The sequence below is a fragment of the Aquila chrysaetos genome, chromosome 2 (assembly GCF_900496995.4).
Source record: "Aquila chrysaetos chrysaetos chromosome 2, bAquChr1.4, whole genome shotgun sequence".
NCBI classification, from domain to species: Eukaryota; Metazoa; Chordata; class Aves; order Accipitriformes; family Accipitridae; genus Aquila; species Aquila chrysaetos.
In genome coordinates this window covers 43,007,855-43,030,254 of record NC_044005.1, presented here as the reverse complement: position 1 = coordinate 43,030,254, position 22,400 = coordinate 43,007,855, and the positions used below count along the sequence as shown (strand labels likewise).

General features: G+C 45.2%; 1 protein-coding gene across 1 annotated transcript in view; it reads right to left on the bottom strand.

Moving 5' to 3' along the window:
- RPAP1 (RNA polymerase II associated protein 1) overlaps positions 1–10,629 on the bottom strand; it is a 42,672-nt gene extending 32,043 nt beyond the window's left edge. Inside the window, 6 exon segments of the mRNA XM_030043353.2 lie at positions 166–342; positions 2,391–2,562; positions 3,926–4,018; positions 4,590–4,738; positions 5,724–5,963; positions 10,400–10,629. Of these exon segments, the coding sequence (XP_029899213.1) occupies positions 166–342; positions 2,391–2,562; positions 3,926–4,018; positions 4,590–4,738; positions 5,724–5,913 (781 nt within the window). The 5' untranslated portion in view covers positions 5,914–5,963; positions 10,400–10,629.
- Between the last annotated feature and the right edge of the window lie 11,771 nt (positions 10,630–22,400).

Genomic DNA, 22,400 nt, shown 5'->3' with positions numbered 1-22,400 from the left:
TTACTCATAAGCTACTGACATGACATGGAAGCTAGATTATCTACATATACAATGAGCAGGAATCCCAAGCTCCCATCTTTGATCTGTGAATTTGGTAAGACTTCAGGACACCCACACATTCAGTAAACTTCCATGTCTCTAGAATTCACCCTGGGAAGCACATACCCAGCTGACCCAGAAGCCTTTCCTGCTCCTGCAGGATCTCTTCCTCAGACATGGACTGCAGCTTCTCCAAGTTCTCTTTGTGAATGGCTTGAGCCTCCTGCTCACTCTTTTGGCTTCCAAGACCCTCTCCCGTTATGAGACAAGGCCGCTGAGTGGTCAAAAAGTCACCAGCTTTATCTATAAGATCCAGCAGAGAAAGCAGTTAGTAATTTAAGTGTCTACAGCATTATGAATGCATCTCAGTTTTGTCGCTACCAGGCTTGCATAATTTTTTTTTTTTTTAACATTGGTAGCCAAGTTAAAATAGGAGTAAAGAAGTTTAATTTAGCTTCAAACAAAACTAAAATATTTAGGCTTTCATCCCATGTCACAAAACAACATCATTTCCACCTTATTTCTTCAGGAGTTTGGGGAGGGATGGGGGGAAAGGAATTTTGTTTCTTTAATGCAAAGCAACAGCAAGAAAAGGTAAACTGGAGCATAATTCACAATTGATGAGTCAGAGCATTCTTCCAAGTTAGTGAATACTAGATTCTATGCCCAAGAACAGCTGAACCCACATTTGTATATCAGCTGAACCATGACCTAGTGAATACCTGTTGAGTGAGACAGAAAATTAAAATTATTAGGTAAACCAGCTTCTGGAGTGATAAAGGATCCATTCTCACACAAGCATGTTTGCTTCTAACAATAGCCTGTATTCCCCTTTAAGGGTTAAACATATTAGAAGTTCTAGCAGGGGGGCATTTTTCCTACCCTGAATAAAATCAAGTCTCCTTTATCACCTGATCTAAATCCTTTTTAAAGGCTCATTTCATTTAACTCTAGCAGCAGGGTAACATGTTCCTTTGGTCAGAGCGAGACACTCCAGCTGTCCTGTAGCCCACTATATGAGGACCTGACTTAGTGGATTTATTCCTTATATTTTGTTCTTATGCTCAATATAGTGACTTGGAACATCCCTATGACCCTAAACCAGCCAACCCTGAAAGCATCAAACCCCTGTTCAAACAGCAGTAATGACACTCATCATAACATCAGTAAGGTTTGATGTCATTTCCACAGCAGGTTTTTTTGCTTATTGAGCAGAAAGAGATGAGAAGACAGAGTGACCTGGTGAAAGATTCAGTAAGCTTCCCACCATCAGCAACTAAGCTGAGGGTTACCAGGCACAAACACATTGTTACTACAAGAAATAGAGCTCACCCTCTTCTCCTCTTGCTTCTAATGATCCTAGTGCAACAATCTTGCTGAGGAGGCCAAGCCATTTTCTGATCCCTCTCTTGTGCTACTACATTTTAGAAGCGTTCTACTTCAAGAGGATCACAGCTATAGGGCTGCTGTATTTCCCTTTCAGATTTCTCAGACAGAAGTACACATGCACAGTTGTAACAGGATATACAGTAAGCACAGTATATTGATCTGGATGGTGGATTTGTGCGTGCACAGCACATCTGGGGATTCTCTTACCAATTCTCTGGCAGGGGTCAGGGCAGACAGAAACCTTAGCCAAATGGCGATAACCCTCAAATGACACCTGGCCTCTATTTCAATGTGAAAAAGAGAGTGTCAGGGAAAAACTCAAACACATGGTGGTCCTAAGAAAATAGGACTGCCCAAGACAAAAAAAAAAAAAAAAAGCCTGGAGATGCTGGTACCAGTTGAATTGGTTTCATCTTTCCTTGTCACGTTGCTGTCAGACAAGTAACTGCTGGAGGTGGCACTGACTCATCAGCACTGCCTCACAGTGCTTCCTTATGGAGCAAAGCCACAGTCTCATGGCAGCCGAGCTGGTGACGGAAGACTGAGCTTTCAGCTTCTAGGCAGGAGTGAGAACCTGCATCACAGTGATCTCAAACACTTTCATCAGACACAAGAAGAACCCTCTTCCTAAAATTATGGAAATCAATGATGAAACAAGAAAAACTTTACATATAACAAACAGAGAGGAAAAGGAGGACAAGAACCTTGAAAAATAAATCTATTTGACCCTGTGTGAAGCAAAAAGGAAATCAGTGAGAAAGCTAACCCAATTTTTAGAATGTTAATTTGGGTCTCAGACCATTTCAAATCCTTGTCATGCCACAGACATTCCAAGCGACCTTGAGATTCCAAAACTCAGGACAACAGTGGTACCCTAATTTAAAAATAAGGTGCGCTGATGTTATGGTTACTAAGGCTATGTAAATACAGTAAGCTGGATAAGCAGAACCTTCTCCACTTACCGTCCCTAATGCTGGGGAGAGGTGCCTCTCCTGCTGATCCCTCAGGATCCAGGGCATCCGATCTTATTTGCACGCACTCGGCAGCAGAGGGAGCCGTTGCTGCCTTTTCAGCAGCTCTTCTCGATGCCATCTTTTGTGCAAAGATGCTTTTTCTTCCAGATCCCACCTTCACCTGCAAACAGGGAAGCCATGTGTCACCACTTTCCTCTCCAGACTCCCCCGCACACCTGCCACTAACAAATGTATAGATCTGATCCTAAAGATACCCTCAGATCAGACTTTGGGACATGACACGGAGAAGCTGCTGGCAGCCACCTGCCCTTTTCTGTGCATGTGCTATTTTTTTTTTAACACATAGTTTAATGCTAGGACAGAGAGACAAAGACATGGAAGTTTTTACCACCTAGAGAAGGAAGATGATTAATTATAAGTGAATTCAAACCAGGCAAGTACACCTAAAATATCACCAAAACACAACAGTTCCAGCTTTCCTGCTGTTTGGAAACTCTGCATAGCTGAATACTTTGCATTTCTGAGGATAAATGGGACTATACTTCACTGTGCTCACCACATGCTTGGAACAGGCTTCTTATAAGGTGATTAGAAAGCAGCAGGGTGAAGAGATTTACACAGTAAGAAGTGGGCAAGTGGTGCTAAAATAATCCTGACTAAATTACTGTGCTGCTTGCCTAGGCGATGGAAGGGCATGGCTCTGAACAGCCTTGCACAGGATGCACAGGAAATCCAAAGCAGACTAAGCAAAAAACCTCTTGCATGTCCCCAGTCCAGAGAAGTAGTTTAAAAGGCAGTCTGAACATTTGGTAGGTGCTTTGTGCACTTCTGCATCAGGTAAAGAGAACTGGTAGTTTAAAAAGTATTAGTCTTTCCTTTCAAAAAAGCTGTCCTTCAAAATAAGCTACCTCTTCAAAGCAACCACAGCTATCAATCACATACCAATTCCCAGCATCTGACTCCCACTCAGCTAGCAGCTCTTGCTACTACAGCAACGACTGCTGATAGCAGCCACAGCTTCCAGTTTTACAGCCTCAGAAAAAACAATTACATCAAAATCCTAAAAACTGCAGAAGATAATCTGTGAAACCATACTCAAATGTCATGCCAGGAGACACCAGGTGCAAATTCAGTAAGTACGGACTTAATCAAACCTGATGAACAAATTAACAGAGATTCTTCCTCGGAGAAAAACAAGCAGGACAGGATCGATTCTACTACAGCAGTGCAGAACAGATCCACCTCACTAAAGTTTGCTGAAGGGGATCGCCTTTTTCCTAAACCGAAAGGATTCCAATGTTATTTAACTGTAGGGTATGGAGTGCCTATTTGATGGCAGCGTGGTAGAAGAGCTCTCTCCTACACCAGCATGGCAATGCCAGAGATATGTTGAGCTAGTTCATAATCTCCAGCATGCCAAGTCACTCATTTTGAGCCCTACCACCCACCAAGCATTAGGCTTTGATGTGGGGAAGTTTTAATTGTTAATGAAGGTAGCATAAAACAGCTGCTTCCAATCTTACCTCACTTTTTATCTCAGAGCGGTGAAATGTCCTTGGAAATGGGTCTCCTGTGGGCACTGGCATGGTCACTGCTACTGCACTCGTGTCTCGTTCCTGCAGCAAAAAGTTCAAACACTGTAGAAACCATTGCAACAGCCAGACATGTTTATATCATTTGGCTAAGAGTGGACTCAAAATCTCTCAGCTCTGCAGCTCACAAGCTTTCTGCTACACCACTGTCAGGCTCAGAATACCTTGTTCTTATTTAGAGCCAAAGTGAGGCTATTTTCCAAAAGGCTGGGCTGCCAAACTCCACACGCCACTCAAAGAATCAGATAAAGGAAAACCTGGGCCAGTGCAGAGCAATGAGAACATCCCCCTTAGAGAGTCCAGAAACTCACCCAAATCCACAGTAGAGCACATGCCTGCATGCAAGCAGTGTGACCTGTAGGCAGTCTGGACTCGAGAGCAGATTCAAACCCATATTTAACTGACAGCAAAAACATACCCAAAGAGCTTTTTCTTTCAAGGTGCTCCAGGACACTGGTCTGCAGTGCTATAACTGCTTCATTACACCATAGAAATAAAAAGCAGCAACAGAATCCTTCATCCCTGTCCATTGCTTAGTTCACAGCATTAAAAAAAAAAACAAAACACTAGACCATCACATAAAAACCAGACATACAATAATTTTGCTGAAGACTGCTGTAATGTGTTGATCGTGACGCTCCAGTCTTTCCTCTGGATCTTCATCCTCAAAGTGGACACAGGCACTTTTGATCTTGGACTTTTTTGGAGGAGCTGGAGTTAGAGCTGGGAGAGTATCAGGAAAATCTAGGGAGGGGAAATAATAAGAAAAAAAAGCAGTCAAGTTACTCATATATAACTACTGTGCAATAGGTACCAGACCAAGGCTGCCTAATAGCACCTATTATTGCTCTGATGAGAAACAAAGATGATGAGGAAGCAGTAAAACAATTAAGAGTCCTCTGTCTCTGACTTGCACTGGGTAGTGGAAAGAAACATGCTCAAGAATTCTATTATTTATGTATTGGCACCAAGGTCTTTTCAAAGAGCTTAATAAGCAGGAAAGGGTACTGAGGCCTGACTGCAAGTATTAAGGGTAGAAGCAAGGCTGTACAGAAACAAATAGGGTCCTTGCAGGTTGTGTTCAGGCACAGAAAAGCACATTTCCACTGCCAGCTCTAACAGTGAATGATTTGTATGATCATGAGCAAGTCAAGGCCTCCTTTTCATTATCTATAAACCAGGATCTTATTTCCTTACCTGGAACCAAGCACTGCAAGATTTAAGTTGTTGCTTTTAAGAAAGCACCTTGAGCTTCTGAGACTATTAAGCACATAGCAGAAGTGTTACAGTTACTGCTGATGGAGGAAAACAAAACCACAGGAAGGTGGCCTATCAAGCCTGATCTGCTGGCTGAAAGCTGGAGCTGTTAGCAGAGCTAAATCTCAAAGACACCGAGAACAGGGTCTGGATAGATGGCAAAATAAGCAGTGACTGTCCAGTGGGTACAAATCACAGAGAACACCTCTTGCATTGAGGCTGGCAAGACACCACAGACAACTGATAAATGTAGACAAAGGCCACGTGTTGGAAAGGTGGTTCTACTGGATGCTGGTAAAACTGGACAAGTGCATTCTCCAACAAGGCTAAGAACAAACAATACTGCAAGGACGACACACATGCAGGGCAAAAGCAACACTGGGTTGAGAGGGAGATGAAAAGGCAAGCACTGAGGAACACTGAAAGGGACAAAGAATCGCAGTAATTCAAAGAAGCCCACAAGGGAAATTACCATCCAACATGACTACATCCTTGCTCTCTTGTAGCGGGGGTCTCTCGGCATCTGTGCTCCCTTTCTCCCCCTTCCTCTTGTCTGCTTTCTTCACAATCTTCACTGCAGGTGAAGCTCTGGCTGCCAGGAACTGGTTTTGGAAGTGCAGCAGGTCTGCCTCGGACTCTCCAGGTTTCGGTCTCGACAACATCCTGCCTTCTTGCTCTTGCAGCCTGGCCCTGCGTGCTGTTCACATGGAACCTACTGAAGACATGGAAAACTGGTTACAGAACTGGATTTCCTGGGGATAGGACAGGGACAGCAAGGGAAAACTATTCATTTTTGTCCCACTCTGCTGTTCCTGTACATACTGCAGCCACCCTACTTCAGGATCACCCCAGGACACAACTAGTTGTACCAGAGTCCCAGACAAACTGTTTACCTTTCTTCTTCATTGCCAAACAACACGCTACTAGGCAAGCCAACACCTGGTCTGCCAGCCAGCTGGGAGCAGAATGGCATCCATCCAGCAAAAAGTCAGCCAAGTGCATCACTGCCAGAATGCCAACAACACGGCCTTGGATTTGCAAAGCCACAGAAGCACCTGGTCCAAGACAACAGATTTTACTTCCTCCATTATCAACACCAACCAGGAACATCAGAGGCACAATATCATGCAAACCTCCCCCCTCCAGCATATGGTCTTCTCAGGATCCTAGCATTAGCATCCCTGTCAGGATGCAAAAGCCTGTCCATGTAGATTTGGACAATGCACTCATTCTCACTGACTCCATTTGCGCTCCTTCTCACTCAAATCTCCCAAGAAAAAAAAATTTTTCTTCCTTATCTAGTCCTCCTGCTTTAGTTCTCTCTCACTCTTTCACTGCCCTCTTATTGGCAGAAGTCATGCTATTTCCAAGCATTTTCATTCACTGCCCAGGCCAGTTTTGGGTTGAAAGCCAAGCGTGGTATTTATTAAGACTTTTACCTCTGTGCATATGAGAACTTACTAGGAAGGCAACTATTCCACCTCTCATCTACTGGGCATGAAAATATTTGTGAGTATTACTCCCCACCTCTTACTCCCAGAGCCTGGGACCATCAATCCATTTCTCGCAGGCAGCAAATAAAGTGTTTGCAAATACATTTCACACTAATTGAATCACTGATCAGCACTAATGCTACAGACTTGACACCCTCCCACGCTTAGTATGTTGAAATATTTTGTACATATTTGATCTCTTCCACCTCTAAAAGCCCATCAGGACTCAATGATGATTTATTGTGAAGTTGGAAAGGAAAGTGGATAGGGATTCTTAAAACTACAGTTATCTGCCATAGGGATAGGCTGTACACATGAGAAAATGCAAAGATTGGAAGTGAATCTCTGTCTTAATCTGACCAAAACAAAGTTCAGTCATTGTGCAGGCACAGCCACTGCCCTGAAGCCAATGTTTTGGTTTATGATTATCATACTTTATTGTAAAATATGTGGGGAGATACTTTGTGGGAAGGATGCTAACAGATACAAGAATTACTTCATGCAGTATTTATGACCTACACTTGGAATATTTATACTGTTTTCAAGGATCTCATTCTTGACCAAGGTTGGTTCCATGTGATGCTGCTGGTTCCAAGAGCACAAAGAGGTCCAGGGAGTTTTATGTTTGGATGTTGGGGTTTTTTTTAAACTCAAGGCCTTAGTGTAAAACCACCAACCATGCACAACTTGCTGAAATTCTTTTTCCTGCCCCTCATTTTGTGCAAAAGCTGGATTAAAACCATTCAGACTTAAGAGTTTTGTGTACCAAAACAAAGTGGATTTTCAGAGTTTTCAAGGCTTCCAGGGACTCCTTTCACTTCAGCACTTCATGACTGAGGAACCAGACCTCTTCATCCAATGCCAACATCACGAGTTAGTTGCTCGATTTCAGACATCTCAAAACACTGACCTTAATGAAAGCTGTCAGCTCAAGAGTCCCAGAACAACAACTTCCATTTACACCAAGCCTGCATATGGCACAAGCAGCAGCAAGGGGAACTTCCCTGTACCCTCTGAACAATAAAACCCTCCCCCAGCACACAGGAAAAATGCCCGACTTCTCTACCAACGCTGTCAAGGACATCTGTGGAACACAGCCACTAGCAAAGGCTACTTCAGGGCAGGAAGGGATGGGAGCACCCTGCTACGGTGCCTTGCTACTGTCGGAGAAGGACTTAACACAAAAACACCTGGGATGTCATTGCGGTTCTGACTGATGCTGAGAATGCAGAAACACTCCCTTTCAGCCCAGTTCCCTTGCAACTGCACAGCAAAAGTTGCAACTTCTGCAGACAGCTCCTTTTTTTGTGCACTCCTAGCATAAGCACACCTACTTGCTGTTTATTTATGGAGCTTTCTGCCACAACAGGGGCTCCAATAGTCATACTTCAGTTGATAGGTCCCTCTTTGATATGCATGAGTAGCACCACATGCATCAGAAGCCAAGTGTTTCAAGCCCTATCATCACAGGCTTCAAAGCCCGAATGAGGATGATGCTAGGATTAACAGACACAAAACATCCAGTTATAAGCAAAGCGTGCTGCTCATCTTTCTGCAATAAGCCTCTTCCACACAGGGATGTACATAAGCTTGTCCAAGTCTCTGCATATTAAAAAAGTTAATCAAAAAATACAGGAGGCCTTGAAACTGCCTTCATTTGTCTGGGGAACTGTCAGGCAAAAGCCAACTACGCAATCATTGTCTAAAGAGGTTAGATTTTGTTCCAGGAACCATTTCCTCAAAGTCACTCCTTCCTCCATGTGGATCTAGAGGCCACCCAAATGTAAAGAGTTACAAGATGGTAACACAGAGGTGGGCATTAGTTTGGTGCAAAAATAGTTAAAAGCCTTAAATGTGTTCTTTCCATGTTCTAACTGGGTCTAGAAATTTAATACAACCAGGCCTTTGACTTGGTCCATCCACAGTCCAACAAGCTAGAAATTGCTTAAATATCTATGGGACTTGCAGACAGACAGAATGTAGTGAAAATAGTTTGCTTTCTAATGGTACCTTTTTCCATGCCCCCCGCAATCCATCTAAGCACATCAGCACCACTCACCTGGCCATCATAAGGAGTAATTCTTACCCACCAGAGCTGAGAGAAAACACACAAGAAAAATAACACACTACTTACTGATGATCAGCACTAACCCCAGCATCCTATGGTCTGGTTATCTCCAATCTTGCAGCTGGCTACTTGAAAGCTAACCACACACAAACTGTTTGCCTAGAGGGACCACCATCTAGCCGACACACACAACCTGCTGAGGGTATTGCCCTAGGAACACATGTAAGGGATCAGAAATGCTGTCAAAGGACCACAAGCACCTGTACACACCAGAACATAGTGATTATTAAGTGAATACACTACTGTCTGCTGTTGTATCCCCTGTCTGCACTAAAAGTCTCAATACATAGTTTTCTGTCATGCTCTGGACTTTCCATGGATACTGTTTGAAAAGCCCGTCAGTGCTGCAGGAAGTTTTACAAATGCAGCTCAGACCAGTGGTCTAAGTCAGACTAAAAGAAGACACAAAATCACAGAAGGCAATAAAGCCACAGACTGCTTCAAGTGCCAAGATACACTTTTGGATTAACCAACTTCAGCCCAAGCGTAAGCCTGAGAAGGAATGCCAGTTAGGGCAGTAAGGGACCCCAATCACCAATTAACACAACACCAGCGTATCACGGAGAATGGCATTTACTTTACAGAGAAACTGAGGCCTATAATACTCTTCCAACGCTTGCCAGAAGCGGCATTTAAGCTTCTGAGGCATATACTACCAACCTCTGCCACTACCCTCAGCAGACCTAAAACAACATAAGAATCAGGCACAGCATTTGTTTGAGCAAAGTATCACTCCACTCCTGTCCAAGGTTTTTACAGGTGCCATCAGGCTACCAAAAGCTGTACGTACTTGATATAATCCAATACTGTTATGATTTTTATTTTATTCTAGCTCATCTGCATTTAGAATGCATTTTTCTTCCACAGCAGCAAAGCCCTACAGCCCAAAGGAGACACATCACAACAACAGCCATGAACTAGACACAGTTAAAAGAGACAAGGTAGCAAGTACACCTACAAGCAAAGAATCATCTCTGACTCCTACTGATTTCTGAACCCTGTCATTTTTTTTCCCCATCCTCAACTCTACAACTTTGCATTCTTTTGCTAAAGTTATCAGATTTGAGTCAAAGAAGAATACAAGGTCCTGTTGTCACAATCAGTGCCTCAAATTAACTTATTTCTTCAAACCTTGTTGGTTGAGGCAAGGAATTAAAAGGAGAAGCAAAGAGTCACATCTCAGCCTCTTCAAGGCAGCTCAGCAGTCAATGGAAAGGTACAATTCCTCCACTCTACATAAGCAGTCAATGAAAGCCTCACTCAGAACTCTTGGCTACTTTGCAAAACGGTGCTCAGCTCTGTCACAAAAACGCTTTCTGCACACAGTACTGTAATGGCCAACGGTCTAAAACATCTAGGCTTGACAAGACAGGCAGCAACTTTTACCTGCTATAGAGAAGGCCGATACCTGTAAAGACCCTCCTCCCGGAAGGAAAAGCCCAGTCAAAAGCTTTAAGAACGAGGCTCCACGTCTCACGCTGGTCATGTAAAACTCTATCACTGTTATGTTGCCTGTCAGACACATACCGTGTGCACGCATACAGCGCTTTGCCTCCAGAAAGGCTGCTGTCCCCAGCTTGCCTGAAGAGTCTCCTCAACAAAGAGGCACCAGCACGGCACGAAATAAAAGCAACGAGCTGCTATTAACAAACTAAAGAGCTGATGCGTCCCGACGCTCCCACCCCGTTCACAGCCCTCACGGGCTCTCCCTAAACCAGTCTGAACCAAAGTCTTAAACACGCAGACGTAGGCTAGGCCCGGAGAGGCCTCTACCTGACGGGGAACTGCTCGGGGGAAGGACCCAGCGAAACTGGGCCCCGCAGCACACCGGGGCAGGGGGTGGAGGGAGGGGGGGCGGCACGGCCGCTGCCACGGAGGCCGCACGGCGCCGGTAAGCCGCGCTCCCCTTCACGCTACAGTAAAAGTGAAGCCGTGGGGCCCCGCTGGCTGCCCCGAGCGAGGCGAGGCCCGGCCTACCCCCCGCCCCGGGGAAAGGCCCCGCCGCCGCAGCTCCAGCCCCGAACTCACCGGCACTCCGTCCCCACCGCTCACCGCCAGCACTTCCGCTCTGCCCCGCGGCAGTTACTTCCGCCCGGCAAGGCGTCACTTCCGCCCAGCGCTTGCCACCACCTCTCCGCCGGCGGGGGCGGGGCGGCGCCATTTTCCCTCCCCTCAGGGCTTTCAGCGGAGCTTCGCTACGGCAGGCACGGTCCCTGTGAGGCAGGTCCCGTTGCCGGCTCCCCTGCTGGTCGGGGAGAAGGTGTGGGGACGCTGCCCGCTGCTACTGGCGGCTTGGTGCTCGTGAGAGGACGTCCCGCCGCTGAACTACCCTCTCCAAGTTGGCTCTTGGCTTGTGCAGTCCCAAGTGCGGGTTCCCTTAGGCGTATTCGTTGGAACTAAATAGGGGGCACCTGAACCCAATAGCGTGTGTCTGCACATATAGAAGTACATGTATGTAAATGCAGGATCTGTGCCTTTTCGTTATTAGAGGGCATTGATGTGCCTGAGACTGGAGGTATTTCAGGAGAGCAAATACATAAAGCTGTATAAACGTGGCTGCAATTTATTATTCATGTCAGATTATTCATTTATTATATATGCCAAGTTTTATTAAAAACTACCAGAAAGCTGTCAGACCTTGCAGAAGCATTGATTTTAATACTGGTCATTAGTTTTAGTGCTTGGTTGCCTTTCAGCCTTTTTACCTGGGACATGAATTCCGTGAGCATGAGAACAGGCACAGATTCTCATCTGGGCTTGGACTGGACCAGGTGGGCCCACAGTTTGGGAAGGACTCACCACAAGTGTCCTAATGCTGTAAGAAAAGCAGCACTTTCTAGCCTACTGGATCTCACTGGGGTTTTTATCCCTTCAGAAAGCTGTGCTCCTGCAGCAAAATTACAGCCAGAAACAAGTTTTATCCGTTACGAGCATTGAAAGCACTTAAATCTGTAGAAATGAAGACAAACCTTCTTCCTGTCAACAGCCAGCCAGTCTTAACCACAGTGTCAGGGAACTAGGGCTGTGATGAACTCCTACAAAATTGAAATTCTCAGTGAAAATGCTGGGCAGAAAACATCTTCCTCAGCTATGCGCCTTCTGAGGAGCAGCCATGTTCTTGAGATGGTGAAGTTGACAACTGCACTGTTTTAGGTCATTGAGCACTTCTTGAAGTCGGAACCACCAAAATCACTTGAAGATGCCCCATTAGACCAACTGACTTAAGTAGCCAAGAGTGACCCTGATTCTAACCTTATGAGCGGACATTTTTCTACCACCTGATTCTGGCACAGGTGTTTGAGCAGTTACTACTGTTACATCTGGTGCTTATAGGTGCCCCTAGCAGGAGGAATAAATAGAGCTGCTCTTAATTACATTTGGAGATTCTCAGACGGGAGCCTCAAGAGTGTTGGGAGTGCTTCTCTGATACTGCCCTGCCAGACTGCAGTTCATCAGCTAGTGGAGCTCTGCTTTGCACTCCCTAAAGGAACTGGAATCAGATTAAAGTCAAACCTAGTTCAAGAATAGCAGTGACTGCTTGAGACAAAAGGTAGAACTAGGATTTTAGGTTTTTGCACCATTCAGACCGTACAAGAGAGCACCATTGATTTTACAAAAGGGTTTGGCAGATGCACTGGTGCAAGTAGAAGACCACTTGCACTTCGAGGCTTTGCTGGTGCTGAACTTAGGAACAATTTTCTGTGGACCCCAGTGAAGGTATGTGGGTTCGCTTACCTGGACAATAAGGCAGGGAGGCCTTGGCAATTGGAACACATTTGGATTAGGTGTTGGGACTATTTAGACTGTCTGACAACCACTTACAAGACTGAGCTGTTCTGACTCCAGGGGATTTAATAACTAGTTGTAAGATCACTTTGACCTTACTAATGTTGTTTGTTAGTATGGAAATGATGTAAATGAATGACTATTCATCCAGTGAAAAAAGATACCCTAAAAATGTTACAGGATATTTGACCCTATGTGTCTTTAACTGAGTCAATTCAGTAAACTAGATGGCCTGAGTCACGAAAGGGCCTGTTTAAGTTATGGTTCTTCGGGGTGGTCCGCCTGTCATCTTTTCCTCTAAACCCAGGAGAGGTCCCTATGGAGACATAACCAATTGCTAGCTGAATTTTGCTTTGCTTGAGTAGTCCTCTGATTCTAATAATAAAAAACATTAACTTTGTCTCTTGCTTTCTACCGAAGTAAGCCTGTACCTTTCTGTAATACTTCTCATGTGAATGTTCAGCATTGAACTTTGCAAAACTAACACGTGTTATTTGAGTTATACCTAATCTGAAACTAATCTGAGGGTCAACCAGGCAGAACTGGTCAATACCCACAGACGGTAATCCTATCCTGAGCATGGGGTGGCATTCGAGCCTGACAGCCATAAGCATTTTTCCTCCCTGATTTCTCTCATGCTGGCTACACAGGTTCTGGGGCCGCACGCAATGTCTCTTAGCATGCATGTGAAGTGGGCAAATAATCCTTTTTGTCAGAAAGATACAAAAATATACTCAGAATGTATTCATTTTTAATTACTGCAAGACAGGAATGCTTCCCATCAAAACTGCCAGAGTGTTATGTATCTTTTCTTCATTCCATTAATTATTTACCTTCAGTTTTAATAATACAGTTAAGGGCACTATATATAGCTTATGCTCTATCAATAAATCATGCTTGTGCGTCTTCATATTTACCCTATAAATTATAAGTACCAACACACTTGCATGGATCTGCTAAAGCTATTCTGGCAAAGAAATTCCCACCAGAGCATCTCTAAGAGCCTTTGGAGGTGAACGCAAACATTCCTCACTTAAGGAGAGCCATTTTATGAGATTTTAAAAGGTCGTCAGTCTTCTCACAAGCCCTGACAGTCTCCCTCATCCCCCTCTTTTTGCTCGCCACAAGCAAATAGTTTCACGTGACTTTCTGGAGGATGGTCTTGGTCTTCCAAAGCAGAGAGAAGCATGAGGGCCTGCAGCCAAGTGCTTTCTTGCTGGATTATAACAGGGAAGGGATCAGAACGACAAAGAGAATATGGCAGTGGCCTTGATGGGATTAGAAAGGGTAAATCTGTAAATGCAACAGTATTATCTGTGTTGCAGAGATGATAAATATTAGGATGAGTTGTCTAAGAAGCAGGTGACCAAGGAGACAGATAATCCTAGTGGTTTGTTGCCAGAAGACAGAAACTGAAGTTGAGGACAGAGTAGCTGGAGAGCAGGGTGGTGGGCAGCACACAGGTCTGCTTGGGAATGGAGAACAGATGATAATAAGGCATTAAGCCAAGATACAAGTCCTTACTTGTGTTCCCTTGTAGAAAAGACTTGGGTCTGGTAGGACAAAATATTCAGTAGAAGTTGTCACCTGTGCTAAAGGTTCAACTCCGCAAGGAACTAAGCATTGAACTCAGAAGGAACGGTAATATATCATGCCTCAAAGAAGTGGTTGCACTGCACATGAACACCAACATCTGCCGGAATCCATCTGGAAGAGTGAGAGCCCTGAGCCAGCGGAGCAGGGACTTGCACACAGCGGTGTCACGCACCGTGCATCGGGACTCTTTGTGGTAGTAAAAAAACTACATGTGTTCTTAAAGAAATGTGCGTGCATGAGAGCAAAACTGGATTGTGACCAATCAATGTCGGCTTTCTTGCTGGTGGGAGATGATAGGTGAGCAGAGATGTGGGGCGGGGGGGGGGTGACAATATCCTCAAAGATCCACCCACAGAGCCTTGAGTGGCTTTTTCTGCAGTTCTGGTCTACTTTTGGGGTGGAACCCTGGGACTCCGTGGCAGTAACACCTCACCGAGCAAAGGCTGCAGGGCATCCCTGGGACTAGCTGAAGCAGGGATATTTTAAATCAAACCTCTACTTCCTCACCAATAAAAAGCACACATCCATGCCCAATGTGAATCGATTTAACCATGTAAGTGAGGGGGAAGGGTTGTGTATTTTAAAAGCCCAAAACAGCAGAGTATTTACTCATCTCTAGCAATTCATCTGCCAAACATTATGTTGGCTTTTGACAGTTAGCATGGGATTTCCGCTTTGTTGTTTGTTTTATCAATTGTTTCTATAGAAATGCCATTTTTATCAGACTAAATGAAAATATCCTGAAATAACACACATCTTCAGCAAATAAAGATATTTCTCGCTCAGTCTATATAACGTGTCCATATCACACTGGATTTTCCTCCCCTCATTACAACATCGAAATAAAACCCAGCTAAAAGCGAGCTGCTGTACAGCTGAGACTCCAGAGAACAGACTGCTGTGGAAATTAGAAGGGGCAGTCAAGCAAATGTGTTTCTCAAGTCAGGTCATTCAAACACTGCCTCTGAAGAGTATTGCAGGTAAAAATCAGTGTTTGCACAGATGGTGAATGCGTCATCGTTGACAATCACTGCTTCACAGAAGGCTTAAATGAAAATGGTCTCTGAGCTGACCCCGCCTGACAATGCCCTCTGCCCCTGTTATCACTGAGGAAAGCAACATTTCTGAAATTCAGCTTCTCTGGGCTGAGGACAGTGTCTCTCATGGCTGCTGCTGTGGGATCTGTCGGCCAAAATCTGAGTGATGTAGTGGATGCATTCAAGTCTACTGTCATAGATTTTAAAGGAAGCCTGTCAAAGTGCCTAAGCCAATTTAAGACAGTTTAAAGCACTGGCTATGCTCAGATTATTATCTTCTGTGGCAAATCTCCTGGAGAACTGGCTGTTTTGTTGGCAATTCAGGATTTGTTCCTTTCTTCAGATTATTTACTGTTGTAGCATGGGGAAAACCTTACACTTCCACACCTGAACAGGATGAGAGTGATGCATACGTGCTTTATCCAAATCCCATCTGTACTAGCCAGAATATATACTGAAAGGAACTCCATGGGAAGCTCATCTTTCCCAGGCTCCAACTCTCGCACCCTGGGAACAGAAAGCATGGCCTCTGCAATGCGCTCGCTTTAGGGAGCTCAGTATTCAGTGTAGGTACATGCTACCTTGTACTGCCAGCGGACCCAAGCCTGAAGTGTTTAACTCTAAATAGCTGTGCTAATGCTGCTAGATGTGCCAAGAGTTTTTAACAGTGATGATCATGATGTCCTGATGATTTAAGTGGTCTGGCAGAACTAACTGCTGTCACACAGAGTTGGGGTTTTGCCTTCATCTTTGGAAATATAAAGGACTGTGGTGGGTAGCTGTTCCTCATCTTTGTGAGTACTTGCCCATGGAGCCTTATGAGGCCAGAGCTGGTTTCCCGTCTCCTTGGGAGTGACATGAAAAGCGTGGGTTCCCGGAGGAGCGTGCTGGTAGTGTGCATTTCTGCTTCTCAAGTAGCGACGCACACTGCTTCACCCAATGTTCTGGGTAGGGAGAGACAAGCAGCCTAATGAGAAACAACTGTCTAAAAGGACAGCCCAGCAAGGTGGAAGAGATGCCTGGGAGAGAGGTATTCTGAGGAAATTACCAGAACTGTATTGTTACCACATGGGATATCTAATACCTAGATGTGGCACTGGTACATAGTGCTGAGTCACTTTTGAACTCTGTTGCCACCTCATACACTGAAGAAATGGCTTTGCCAGTCTTCCGCAGGATAGGAACTTGCACCCTTGGTTTCCAGAGGCTCAGTGCTTATGAAGTTTGGTGTATGCCTGGCACCAGGGCAGGACTGTTCCCTCACTGGTGGTACTTGGTGATGGAAGTGAAGTCATCAGAAAGCTTCAGCTGTACACACTTCTCTACCAGGCTGATGTGAAAGCATCTTTTTAGAGTACTCTCTTATACTCGTTATTTGCCTGACAACAAGTTCTCTTCAGTGTTGGGGTTTTTTTATTTATTTTCAGAGGTATTTACAGCTATTGTGATCTCTCAGGACAGTTGCCTATGTCAGGAGCAAAGAAGTTGGTGGTGGTCAGAGGAAAGCTCGCAGGCAGAGAGCCCCCCTCCTGTTAGTGACAAGCGGTACCACTAGCAACACCAACATTTAAAAGCCCTTTTCTTCAGTAGCCCAGTTACAGGGGAAACAGCAGAGACCACTCCAGTGCTTGCTCAATGTCACTGTGTGGGAGCATTGATTGCTCAGATGCGTGTGTGCAGCTTTTCATTTTGGTTTGTCACTGAGGGCCATGCATTTTAAAAGTCTATTTGGCACTGGACAACAGCCCTGAGCGCTGGCAGGCTGCCTTCAAGAGGCATACAGCAGCAGCAACTGCCCAGCTTTCCTCCCATGGGAAAATGTTGGGAACTCTCCAAATTATTGACCTGGCTCTGGAATGGCACTGCCCAGATGGCTGTGCTGCATCAGAAGTTGTGAGCCGTGGAGGTCAATGGGTAGATTTGGGCTTCCGAGTTTAACTTGGGAAAGAAGCTGGCCAAGCCCCATGATAGTTAGGTATTTGCTGGTAAGGACCAGAGGTATTTGCTCTTCTTCCAGCCCTACACGCTGTGTTTTGGTGCTTGGAGCTGCTGGAGATTTCCCCAGCCTAGGATTGCTCCTCTGGTCAGCCACTGTGCCTAAGGACCTCTCTTTCCTATTTAAGATAACAAAATGTGAACAGATTCTTCCATTGTTGCTCCCTTTGATTTACAAAGCCCTTCAGTGCTGAGGGGAGAGAATCTGGAGGCTTAAATTCCTCATCATTGTCTGCAGCACCCCATTAAAATTGGGATGCCTTTACAGTATTTGTAAAAAGATTTTTGTTCTCATTTGTTCCAGAGCAGTTTGTGGACAGAACCTGGCTAGAGTTAAGCTGAGCTACCAAGTCCCACTGAAAAGCAGGGTACATCAGCTCAGGCTTGGAACAACATGAGCAGCAGCAGCTTCAGAGGATGCTGGTGGACTATTGTAGGTATGACCTTTTGCTGCTGCCTGTCTCTCAGAGCATCTGTCGAGTTTTATGCAGGTATGTTCAGCCTACATGGAATAGGAAATGTCAGCACCTACAGAAAACAAACCCCCTGTGCACAGGGAAGGGCAGAGGCAGCTCTAGGTCCATCATGCTGCCCATGGCCCTTCATGTGCTACCTGGGGCTGAGAGGACAGTGCCTGTTCTGTCTCTCTCAGTGAACGTTGGAGATGTCCTACCCTCACCAGCAGCCTCATAAAGGAAGAGCAACAGTTTGAAGAAGCACAAAAAAGAGAGGTTGGATTCTGCGCCACTACAGTTAGCAGGGGAATAGCCTTTGCTTATTCCTATGTGCTTCTTGGGAATGACCCGAGAGAGTGCTGTAAGGGGAGATGAGGCTCTTGGTGACATTGATAGGGACAGAACTAGGGAAGGTTTCCCAGGACTTAAAGATTGAAAAAGCTGGGAAATAAGAAGTTGTGGGGGATGGTGATTGGTCAGATATTGGAACCAGCACATCAGAAGGAGCAAGATAAGGGAAAGATAGAAATAGGAGACAGGTGCCAAATTTGAAAGGCACAAGCCAGAGGAATAGATGAGAAGAGAGAACATTTCATTCTGAAAGGAAAGAGCAAATGTCACTGCAAATTCTGGCTTATCTGCACAACGTGGCAGTAACATTACTAAGCTTGGAGCTTGAGAGTAAGCATCGCTGCCACCAGGAAAGAGATGGTAGGAGGCAGGGCAGGGACATCTGAAAGAATGGACAGAGACAGTATGGAAGCAAAAAGCCTAGCGTGTATAGAGATGGCTTGAGAAATAAAGGGAAGACAATGAGCAGTGCCAGGAGATGACGATGGCAGGAGATGACAAGGAATGAGGAGCACTTCACCTCTCTAGAGACGGCCCTTGTCTTGGGCTTCACGTCTGTGTGGGTGTCACCCATGCTTTCCAGACGCGTCGGGTCCCCAGAGTTTTTGTATGTTGGCTGTTAAAGCCCAGGCCTCTCAGGGCACCAAGCCTGCTGCTTACACGAGGGGTGCCTATGTGCCAGGGTGGTACCGATACCACCTGGCTCATTTCATGCCATTAATTGGAAAGGCATCACATGACAACAGGCTGGTGGTTCATCCCACTGCGGTCCCTGGAGCTATGACTCACGCTGAGAGTCAAAATGCCCCCCAAATGAGGCATCCTTTGTCAGCACCAACATATTAGAGTATGCAAAGACTTTACAACCGAAGAGACAATATTGCCTTTGTCCTCTTTTCCTCCAAGAAGGCAGCAAACTACAAGCACTGGAGGATGTAATCCAAGTGCTAATAAATTATTTATGTCTCCCTTCAGCTTTTTACTTACTAAAAGGATATCAAAGCTCATTTTGTGAATGGTCCAGACAGATTCTCTTTTGCTATATCCACAATTTAATTCACAAATATTGCACTAAGCGTTAATATTGAAGCAATGCAGTGTTCTCTCTTTATAGGCTTTGCGAAAGATAATAGACATGCTTTGGATTACACAGACATAAACAGATAGAGTGAAGGAAATGCCACTTGTGACTCCAATAGACATTTGAATTTATAATTTTAAAAAGACAGAGTTTATTATTAACTAGGAATACACTTCTTTTTTTATATTAAAAGCCTGATTGAAAGCCTGTTGAAATCACTGGACTTGCTCCTTACGGGTAGTCTGCGTAGTTCTTTGGCAGCTCACACAAGTCGTAGGACAGTATGACTTACTTTATATTTAGCAATAGCTCCTCTCTTCCGATATGCCTGTTTGCACAAGTCAGCTTACAAACCATCTGTATTGGAAATACTCTTTCCATTACTGTCAGCTTTGGGGTAGCATGTGGCAGTTCCTTAACAGCATATATTAATTTATGCTATTTTTTGGAGCAGCAGAGAATTTGAAGTCTTCATACTGCAATTTCCCTGGTGGGAGTCTCCCCTGGACAGAAGGCTTAATGTTTTTCTTTCGATAAAGTGCTCTGCAAGTTTTGATGGCCAGAAATGCTCAGGATCTTAATAGCTGTCTCATCTGAAAAACAGACACCAGGCTCCCAGGCATATCTTAAAATGGTACCAGATCTTTGCAAATCTAGCCCAAATGCCGTGTCTCACTAAAGAGCAGAACAAAATTCTGCACGTTAAATTGGTGCAATGGCCCAGCCGAGCTCAGAGAAAGGATTATCAACGTTTTAACAGAGGCACGCTCTGAGTGACAGGGGGCTGATCTTAAACTAACACAAACTGCAGTTCCTGACTGCACCAGTTTCTTCTTGCTCTGAATAGAGGCAGCAGTGCTACAAATGCGTGTTGTCTCTGTTCTTTGCTAGCTATTTAGAAAGAGTGAGTGACCAGGCACAAAGCCCAGAAAAGAGAGCTAATTTTTGCAATATGGTATACATATTTTGCAAGCCAGCCTGCAAACTGCTTATCACATTTTTGGTGCTATATACATAAATATTCATAATTAATCTGTGCTAGAATAGAGGGAAAAGCTTCTAAAGAACAAAAATAGCCCCTTCAGGCAGCTCATACCAGTGACACTGATCCTCTGCATTTCTGAAATTAAAAAACAAGCTTCTTCACGTAGATATTGCAGTACTCCCTGGAATTCAAGCTTCCTTTTTCCCCCCTGTTCCTTCAGGTTGTGAAGGCGACCTTGATAACAGAGATTGATACCTTGACTCTGGAGCTAGAGGGGTGGAAACAAAGGCACCAAGTGAGAGATGACATTTCCAAGCTTAAATCTCAGGGACAGCAACCTTCATTTTCCCTTCTCCAGGTCTCTTTCATCTCCGGGCTTTTTCCCACGTCTCGGTTTCAGGTACCAGCAGAACGCTGACAGCATGGCAGGTGGGAAGGTGTACACACCTGTGCCTTTCAGATCGAAAGCCTGAATTCAACTGGGGGCTACATATCCTCGGAGACAACTTCATCCCTTAACGGTGGAAGGGCCAATTACCCAGTCCTTGGGACTGCTTGCAGCCAGAAGCCAAGCAACAGTCAGGATTGGTTTAGATTAAATAAATCACAGTTTATTCAACATCAAAAGCGGAGTGTCTGTGGAAATGAAAATAAATTAAAAACCTTCATGAAGCTGTTTAGGCTGCCCCAAAGCCCAGTGGGTATCAGACATTTATTAAATAGAGGCGACTATTCGGACTGGGATGGCAGACAAATCTGACAGGCTGAGCTCTGCCAGGTCTTTGTTTTCTGTCCTTGTCTGACTCAGCTTTTCAATTTGATGCTCTTACTCCTGGGCTGCTTGGCTTGCCCGGCTGACACTTTTCCAGTGCACAGCCTCTCCCTGCTGTCTGTACAAATGGGGTCCCTGACTTCAGAAAGCTGTCGCCCCTTCTGCCTTACCGAATGGGGGTGCTTGTTCACAGCTGCCTTGCGATATACCGAAGCCTGGTTTTTTCCTACCTCCCTTCATGGTGCCTTTAACTGTTGCTTTTTAACAGTCCCTACGAGTAGAAAGTTGGCGCAAATGTAACGTTCAGCCCGGATTTCTCAGTGCACAATTCTCCAATGGCTTGGCACATTTCCCCTCTAACCACAGCACTCCATCATGCCCCAGCACGGCCACAGACACCGTTTCATAGTGTACGTAAGGTCACTGAAACCATCTAGACAAACATACACGGGCTGACCAGGCAGAACAGGGTTTTAGTTTCTCTCTTCCCCTATAGATCTAGGCGGGTGAGTCACAGGCACTCCTTATGCATTCTTTACGGCTCCTTCCCGTGTCCCAGATGTGACCCGCTCCCTGCCCGTCTGCTGGCTATCTTATCCCCAAGAGGTCATTTCCCATTGTGCCACTTACAGAAGGGAAACGGGGTATTCAAAATGTGCATTTTCTTGTGGTTTATGAACCTGCGTTGTATTGCCTTCCACTATGTGCATCCAGCAGCTCTTCTCCAGGGCTGAGAGGAGCAAAAGCCAAACTACTTAGCACATATATATTGGATGCAGCCAAACAAATGCCATTCCTGCCAAGAGGAGATGTCATCAGGGGAGGACAAGGCACATGCGGCTGTAGCTACAGTGGCAGTAGATGCACTGCAGTGTGATCCAGAGCCACGGGAGGCAGAGGGAGTTTGTCAATTGTCTCTCACGGACATCCTGCACCTCCAAAAACGGGTGGGTTTCTCTACCTGGCATCAGCCAAGACTTGTCCAGTGCGATGAATATCCTGAAATTCAGATTTAGCAGACCCCAACACTTGTAGAAAATCCCAGCTTTGGGGCTTTTTTCTCTGTATGTTCACACACTAAGCACATTTCCCTGCTCTACAGTCCTCCTAACCAACCTCTTAGGCAGCCCGAGTGCCTTGAAACTGGAGTGGAGGTTTCCAGAGCAGCATACCTGAAAAGCAGCAAGCATGTTGTGGCAGGAGTTGAGATGCAAATATTAAAGTGAAGGCTGATGCTTCAAGTGTGCTCGCTTGCCTGTTTGCAAGACGTTATGAAGCATTTAAAATATATACTGCTCTAGGGCACGGAGATAGAAACGGATCAAATGAGACAAGCCTCACAAGGCAAAGAGTGTAATGAAACATGAAGCAAACATGCAGAGATAAGATGTTGCAGTACACCAGTCCCAGTCAGCAGGAGAGCGGATAACGACTGGATGCACTGAGCGCAGGATGCAGGCGGGAGGAAGA